Below are 9,268 nucleotides of genomic sequence, written 5' to 3'. Positions count from 1 at the left end.
TTAAAGGGCGAGCATGTTTGGTGTGACGGGGATTCGAATCCGCAACCCTCAGATTATGAGTCGAGTGCCTTAACCATCTGCCCATGCCGGGCTGTAGCAGATGTGAAGCTAGCCAAGAAAAGACATGTAAGCTCAGGTAAGGTGTGACAATATAAATTCAAAATTAATTTGCTCATCGTTGACCTGGCTCCTTGATAAAATATTCACTTCCAAACCAGGTATAAAACTCAGTATTGTTTGTAAAACTCTTGTATATAAAATATCATTTGTAATAACTCTTAGTAATAACCGTTATTATAAATTTTATTGTTTTTGTTTCCATATTAAGATATATCCGTGTTAAAAAGAATATTGTGTGTATCGATCTTTTTGACATATGTCATTAACTTCATACATATAGACATTAAATTGATTTCTAAATTCAAATTTCCAGTTATTTGAAGTTACCATACGTAACTTTTGTAACAATTAATCGGAGACTTATCCGATATAAATTGTAATACGTTTGTTTGTTTTTTGAATTTCGCGCAAAGCTACACTAGCTACACGATGAGTTCTTAACCTCATCTCCTTGTGTTTTACCTTTACCTTTTCTCAGTAAACTGCGCTTTTCATTCCTCTAGCTTAATAGGTGAGGAATTTTCTATCAAAATCTGCTTGTTTCCACATCTTCTCAGTTCTTGTTCTTTCCATCCTTATCTTTGTTTCTTTGTAATTAACTCAGAACGTTTTCTACTCATATTTTACTTGTTCGTAAAAAAATTAAATATATCTTACTTTTTATCCGTACTTGTTCTAGCTTGTCTCGGACCTGGCATGGCCAGTTGGTAAAGGTGCTCGACTCGTAATTCGAGGATCGCTGGTTCGAATCCTTGTCACACCAAACATGCTCGCCCTTTCATTCCTGGGGGCGTTATAATGTGACGGTCAATCCCAATATTCACTGCTAAAAGAATAGCCCAAGAGTTGCGGTGGGTGGTGATGACTAGTTGCCTTCCCTCTAGTCTTACACTGCTAAATTATGGACGGCTAGCGCAGAGCCTTCGTATAGGTTTACGCGAAATTCAGACCAAATCTAGCTTGTCTCAACGAAACATATATTTTATTTTCCTACCTTCTTCATTCTACTATTTCATATTTTTGGTATCTGGTTTTCCCAAAATATTATCGTTTTCACATTTTCTACAATTTTTATTTTCTGCTTAATATCTTCTCATACTTTTCTGCTATTTTGTTATATTTCTTCATTTACTGTGTCTGATTTTAATTTTTAACTTCTTAATATTTTCACATGTAAACTGTTTTTGTAACCATCTGTGTTTTTTATCTTTACATTTCTCCCTATCTGCATTGCCAATGTTAATGGATGATTGTCAGATTCCTGTAGCTTAAAATATATGATTTGTCTATTTCTTTCAGAATTTACAGTTGCATAATCAATATCTGACTTTCACCTATTTTTATCTTCTGTTTTACTGCCAATTAAACCTATAATAGCATTACCATCCCTTTAATTTAACAGTTTCTCTTTTCTGTGTTACAGATATTTCTCATATTTTTCCTTTTTTCTCTCCATTTTAAATCACCTTTTCTTCTTCTCCTATTCTTTGCTCTCCTGGTTGTACTTGTTTATTTTTTAATATCCCAACCATGTCTATGTTTGTGTGCGTGTTTTCATACAGCAAAGCCACATCAGGCTATCTGCTGAGTCCACCGAGGGGAATCGAACCCCTGATTATAGCGTTGTAAATCCGGAGACTTATCGCTGTACTAGCGGGGGACCGTATCTATGTTATCATAAACTATTGTTATCTTTTTTTGTTTCTATTCCACAGTTTAAGATATATTAACTTTGCTTTGTCCTTTTATTTCCCTATCAATAACAAAACTATATTTTTCAATATACTACTTATTTTCCCTTCCCCTGCTATTATTTTGTTTCACAGACATTGAATTTTTACATGTCCAATCACAAACATCTAGAAGCGTTCTCTGTATTTTGTCTCAGTTTTCTTATGTATCCATGTTTCTACCACACTCGTATCGTATCTTTATTCCTATTATGTTCTACATTCATATTATTTCATTTTTCCTCTTTCTTTTATAACCTTTAATTCTTTCCTGTAAATTACTTCTTTATAGGTCCCTCAGTGGCTCAGCGGTATGTCTGCGGACTTACAACGCTAAAAACCGAGTTTCGATACTCGTGGTGGGGAAAGCACATATAGCCCATTGTGTAGCTTTGTGCTTAATTCAAAACAACAACTTCCTTGTATTTTGTCTCCTTCTTCTTTTCTCTTTAATGTTTATTCAAGTATTTCGAATCAAAATCTACCTTCTCGTTTTGTCTTCTTTCACCCACTGCTTTCATTATAAATATTTGTACCTTTCAAGCTGACTTTTTTCTTAAACAGTTTTCCTTTTTATTTCCATCTGTAATTTTGTTACTGTTTTTTCATTTTCATTCCTACCACCTGCACTTTATTTCTTGGATTGTTTTTTTCCATTTTCTCTTCTAGTGAGCTCACCATCATTTTTTAGTTTTCTCAGTTTTTTTTTCTCTTCTTCCTCCTGACGTTTAATCACAACATTTTTCTCCTATTTCTTTTATCTACTTCCCCTACCTTAAAATTGGACCTCTTTATTTATTTTCTCGTTTCTATTTTAGTTTTTTCCACAGTTTCACCATTTCTTTATTCTAAAAATTATTATGCATTTTGTTTCAAACTCTTAACGTATTGAGTATCACCTGGTGTTTTTTCATGATGCTTTAATTCCCTTTCTTAATTCTACATGTTTTTGATTTCTGTTTCCTTGTATTTTATTTTAAATCTCTGTAGTAATCTGTTTCAGCACTTTCATTTCATTACCTACTTTTTTTCTTTTTTCTATTATCTTGTGATCGTATTAAAACAATATTTTATATTTGAGTGTAAAACATCAATGTCTTAATAGTTACGATTTGGATTAATTACTTAAATAACCATTGTTTAGAACGTTATTGTTGAATGAATACTCCCCCTCCTTACATTGAAACGCATTGTTTTCTGAGCTATCGAAGTAAGTGTCTTCTGATAAATACAACTAAAAGGATATTTTGACTGTAACTTTCCAAGACTTGAAAATGTTGGTCTTGCAATAGTTGTTATGCTTATCTAGTGTGATAATTCTGCATTTCTGTAGAACCGACCACACGATGCTAGTTAAATACACCGTTAAGACAAATTCGAACATCAGATATGATGATAGGAGGTCTGGACGCTTACTCTCTTCCATCTATCGAAAGAGTGGCATGCATCTTCAAATATTTTGATGCTACTGGAAAAGAACTTGCTGATTTTGCTTTAATAGAATATATTGGTGTTTAAAGTTGCTTGGTTTTCTTTATGCTTAAAGAATAAAATTTAATGTAAAGGTTAAAACTTTTAATATCGGCTCGTTTTTAAACCAGTTCTCCATATTCTAAGAATTTCACATATGTAGATCTGGATTACTCGAGAAAACACCTTAACACAGTTGATTATGGGTCATTACAGGAGAAATTATATAGTGAGAACTAAGTGTTTCTATCTGCTCATCCTACTTCTGACTATCATGATGCTTCGATGTACCCTACTGATGAAATCATTCGTGACTCAGTTGAAAGCTAAACATAAAGAGGTTACAACGGAACCATAAAAGGTTGGAAGTTATTTCATTAATGATGCTGAGAACGTGGCTCTATTGATATGTACTGAATGTACTACCAATGCGTATACCGTAGTATTAGTTAGTATTTCACATAAAAATATTATCAAATAACAAACGAAAAACTGTCTCGAAAAGATACGTCCAAAAACATTTTTGGGACTTTCCAAATTGAACTTTCTTTTAATATTCAACAAATTGCAGTGTAGAAACACTCATTGATTCCTGAGAGCCGTTTTAAAACACAACAATAGATCTGATAGAAATTACTTTCACAAACAATTTTATTTTCAACAAACCTTATTTCCGTGCATAACATTACAAATGCTAAGTCTTTTCTGGTTAGGGGGGGTGTTTGTTAGTTCCGTTCTCTCACAATATCCAGCAGAGCAGAAAGGAGTGAACTTCGACTGGATGATACGCTGGAACACTTTACAGTAGGGTGTCCAATGTCAGTACAAACTGTAGAGAAGACTGACTGCAAGCCAAGTATCGTCAAACGATTTGTTAGAGCCATAGCCTCTACTCCACATCCGGGTTCCACCACGTTTCTGATACACTGATTTACAATTTTGTAATTACTGAAAAAACCAAAAATAAAAAGAATCTTATATTACAGTTCAATTTAAAACTTTTTGTTTCCATTTTATGATAAGAGCTGATAATTATTTTTAAAATACTCAGTTTGTTTGCAAATGGAATTATAATAATAGTATCGGAAATGCAAAGAAAATCATAAACGTATAATAAAACAAAAATATTTGCAATAATTATAGATGTTTATTTGTTTCAAAATTTGTATAGAAATGTATAGCAAAGGGGATCTTATAAAGGATAGTGCAATAGTAATTATAAACCAAATTGAGTATCAGTAAAATTTACCATCAAAGTTGGCAGAAGATTTCTAAAATGAAAATAAGAATATAAACTCTGGGAAATTAACTTACAAAACCAATTTCTTGTGTTAAAGGAAGACAAAATAGAAATTGTTTCCAAGGGAATTAGTCCAGATTTCTCTCATTTTGGAATAATTCCAGAAATTCATAACCTCCAGTTGACTCTCATGCAGGAATGATATTTGGAATTCATAGACTACAATATTTAGTTGGACCTGAAGCTAACATCTTATTTATTACAATACACACACCATATTTATAGATTGAATTTCTTTGATAAACCTGAAAGTGGCATTCATTTTGTTGTAATACATCACATTCATAGATTTAATTTCTTTGATAGACCTCAAACTGGCCTTCATTCTGGACTGAAACATTAACGTAATCAACTACATTCCATATCCCACTTCCAATTCGCTCACATTTTTAAGTAACACACTAAATTTATAAACTAAATTCCTCGTTAACCTTTCACTTCATATTTATTTTGGAATCATACGTGAAATTCACATGATGCAAGTAGTATAATGCATACAATAATAATAGATATCGAATAATTAATCAAATCCATAAATTAAATACCCTGTCAGTAAATCTCCAGCTGATTTTCATGCGAAAACGATATATTAAATTCATAGATCGTATTATCTTTTAAGGCTTACAGTTTAATTTCATTGTGGAATTATAAATGATATTGGTAGACTAAACTTCTTTGTTATGTCTCAGTTTGGCCTTCTTTTTTGTAGTGAGAAATGGAATTCATACGATAAATTTCTTGTTAAAATCTCGTGGAATCATATACGGAATTCAAATACTAAACTTTTTCAGACTTCACATTGACTTTCATTCTTAAATAATACATATATTTCAAAGACTCTATTTTCCTATAGACCTATAACTGGTCTTCATTCTGCCCCCCCCCCAGTGGCTCAGCGGTATGTTTGTGGAATTACAACGCTAAAAACCGGGTTTCGATACCCGTGGTAGGCAGAGCAAAGATAGCCCATTGTGTAGCTTTGTACTTAAATCAAAACGACAACAGCCTTCATTCTGTAATGAATCACAAAATTCACAACCTGAAATTCCTTGTCACACCTCAAGTTGGTTATCATTCTTGAATAATACATGAAATTCATATGCGAAGTTCTTTATCAAACCTCCAATTGACTCTGACGCTCAAATGATACGTGGAATTAATATATCATATCACATTTTAATACTTACACTTGGCTGTCATGCTAGAATAATCAAAATGCACTGATTGTATTATATCTTAAGATCTAAATTAATTTACTTTTAAGAATTCTAGTTGGCCTTTATGCTGAAACGATACATGAAATTCATAAAGTGTATTTCTTCATCAGACCTCCACAAAGCTCTTATGACGAAATAATGCATAAAGCTTATAGAGTTGATTAACTTTAAGGCTTCCAGTTAGTTCCCTTATTAGAATAATGACTGAAGTGCATAAACCAGATTCTCTTGTCAAATATGCAGTTGGCTCGCATGAAATTTATAGACCAAATTTCTTTTCAGACCTAAAGCTGGCTACTTACTGAAATTACACATGAAATGCATTGATTCGATTTACTTAGTAGAATTATCCATACAATGAATTTCTCTTTCGCCCACAACCTGAATTTCATTCTAGAAGGATAAGTGAAATTCATAGGTTAGATTATCTTTCAGAATTTCAGTTGGCTTTCATGATAGAATGATACATGAAATTTACAGACAATTTTTTTTAGACTTCAAGTCGGTTTCTTTCTGTAATGATATATTAATTTTATAGACTAAATTCCTTTCCAGATCTCCGGTTGACTCTCTGGCCGAAATAATATCTAAAATTCATAGACTTTTTACATTTTAGGATCAATTGTATTAACTAACAGCTCTTACATCATAGCTTATCAAATTTTTCGTTATGACGAGAAACACACTTGAAGTAAAAATGTATCTCCAGACGGGCTGGTATGGGTATTAAAACTTTTATTAAAATAAAGTAGAGAACAACGTTTTTGTCAATTTTTATCAAAATGTTTTCAAGAATCTATAAATAAAAGGGTAGTGGACTGAATATTAAAGCTAATTCTGAGTTCTCTAATTCTTTGTAGAATCTGAAATGTAATTATAAAGTATATATATATATCAAGTAATAATATAATTGCAACGAAAACGCTTCTACTATTTGTTATCTTTTAAAGTTTTATTTTAATATTTGTGACAATAATACCCACTCATTATAAAGATATCTACAGAACTTGGAAAAATAATTAGCATGTAACTTTATATATATATACATGTACCTATACAGTATAGTCTCTATCTACATAATAGTGGCTGATCTAAAAAGACTAACAATTATTGATAACAGATAGCAATGAACATTCTAAGAGAAAACTACTTCTGGTTTTAAAATATTGGAGACGTACCAGCACATGATAGCGATAGCTGTTTCTCTATTGGTATGCTTAGCTATCTGCAGTAGCTGTAGAAATTTTTTCGGGCACTCTTGCTTTCGTAGTTCGACTTGGCGAAGACACTCAGCGTTACTCAGATAACCTGCTCGATGAAAGAAAGGGCAGTGATAATAAAAATATACATATCTATAAACAATTAAACTGTCAGTAAGTTTCTCTAATGCCCTGTATTTTATCACCTGGAAAGTCAGTCTTAACCACGTATACAGATTTCGTACTGTAACTTTATGAATGTACTTCATAAGAGAGTACACCACCATATGAATTCCTTGAACATGTCATCGTTCCTTGTTGCAAGTAGCCAAAGGTTAAAGTTTATCAGAGGCTCGTACTTGAATCCTAGCTGAACCAGTTTATACGATCCTTGTTTTTGTAACAGCAAACTCAAAGAACAATCTACGCTAGTCATCTGTTATGTCGGACTGTCATATTGGAGGTAAGGCAGATATTCACTAGCATCTATCGAACGTTTTCTTACAATACATCAACAACAAGAAAATGAGTATGGTTTTGCGGTAACGAAAGACGAATTACGGCCCTCATATTAGCGGGCATCCTGGTATAGCCAGATACTCAGGGCCCTCGACTCGCAATTTGAGGGTCGCAGGTTCGAATTCCCCTCCCACCAAACTTGCTTGCTCTATCAGTCATGGATGCGTTATAAGTTCAGCCAGTTCCGTGTTACGTATTGCGATTTATCTCGGACGAGTCTCCGGTTTATTATGCTACGCAAGTACGTTATTGTAGCTTCTGAGGCTTATAGTTTACTGAGTGTAGTTGACCAACAATATATAACTGTCACTTGGCACGTCTTTTTTATATGCCAGTCATGTGAGATTTTCCAACTTCCAACTGTGTTCGAAAACGCGTAAACCACATTGTTGATTTTTACTAGAAAGAATCTTCTACAGATTTAGAGAACAGGAGGAACTTGCGCAATACACATCCTACAATATACGTCACATGCATGAAAAAATTATACTGAAACAAACGTAGGTATTGAAGTAAACGTATAACAGTGAATCCGTCACAGCCACTATTCGTTATTAAAAGAGCAGTCCAAGAGTTGGCGGTGGGTGGTGATGACTAGCTGCCTTCCCTCTAGTCTTACACTGCTAAATTAGGGACGGCTAGCACAGATAGCCCTCGTGTTGCTTTGTGCGAAATTTAAAACAAAACAAAACAAAAAAACAAACATTCAACAATGATATTATGTTGTCACTTTTGTTATTATATAATACATATTACAAAGGCTGTTTCTATACTCTTACTATTCATACTTCACTGAAAAAAAATTAGAAAAAGTGAAACATTTCTAAATAAGAATTTTGAGTGTGTGTGTGCGACGAAGTGCTCGGGAAATGTGTTCCGATTCTGCTCTTTACTCATACGCAACACATTGTATCAAAATGATCCGATTTATATAGCACAAAATTTTGATATATTTTACTGATATCAACCGTCATGTTCTTAAACATCAAAAATGCTGTCCTATGTCGAGAAAACAACAGTGTTTTTAAGAACCCCTGTATCTTATTACTACATTTAAAAATTACATCAATAAAAATATAACCAAACCCTCACGTAAAGTTCTAGTGAAAGTCGTGTTCTTGTTGTAAGGAGAGAACTTTTATTTAAAATTGTGTCCTGTTATAGTCTAATAGTTGTTGCACATACTACAGCTATTTTTTGAAGTATCTGAATCTTGACTACTTAAATTGTGAATTTTTTAATATATTTTGTTTGTGGTGGTACGCAAGAGATGGCGAAAAGTTTAGTTAGATACATTGATGCTAACGTCCATCATACATAGATATTGGAATTGTATTGCAAAGTTTAATTATTTTGAAAGACGTGTAATTTTTCACGATTCTCTGGAATATTACACTAAAACACTAACGTAAATATTCCATTGAAGATTTTGTTTAATGCCACTAGTTTCTCATTTTATTTTTATTTACATCTTTCTGACATCCTGTGATAAAAAAAATGCATACTCAAATTTCTTAATCATTCGCATACAAAGCTCACGATTTATAGAATCTGTAATGCAAACTTTTTGTACATCAAAATATTTCTGTAGTTCGATTACGTATGAGCAATGTACAGCCTTGGTCAAAATGTTTATGTATTCTAAACTGATGTTGATGTCTATATGCATGGAGCAAGTTATTGAGTAAATGCCTAAGTAATAACAGAGAAGGC

The 9,268-nt window shown here is 32.8% G+C and overlaps 1 protein-coding gene across 1 annotated transcript in view; it reads right to left on the bottom strand.

The window, feature by feature from the left end:
• Nucleotides 1-3,953: 3,953 nt before the first annotated feature.
• The window catches only part of LOC143255311 (uncharacterized), a 46,363-nt gene continuing 41,048 nt past the window's right edge, over nt 3,954-9,268 (bottom strand). Inside the window, exons 4-5 of the mRNA XM_076510772.1 lie at nt 7,016-7,145; nt 3,954-4,268 (exon numbers count right to left, since the gene is read on the bottom strand). Of these exons, the coding sequence (XP_076366887.1) occupies nt 4,046-4,268; nt 7,016-7,145 (353 nt within the window). The 3' untranslated portion in view covers nt 3,954-4,045. The remainder of the gene's footprint in view (nt 4,269-7,015; nt 7,146-9,268) is intronic.

Source organism: Tachypleus tridentatus, chromosome 7 (assembly GCF_004210375.1).
Source record: "Tachypleus tridentatus isolate NWPU-2018 chromosome 7, ASM421037v1, whole genome shotgun sequence".
NCBI lineage: Eukaryota > Metazoa > Arthropoda > Merostomata > Xiphosura > Limulidae > Tachypleus > Tachypleus tridentatus.
Note: the sequence above shows the minus strand (reverse complement) of the source record. Positions and strands in the feature narration are given on the sequence as shown.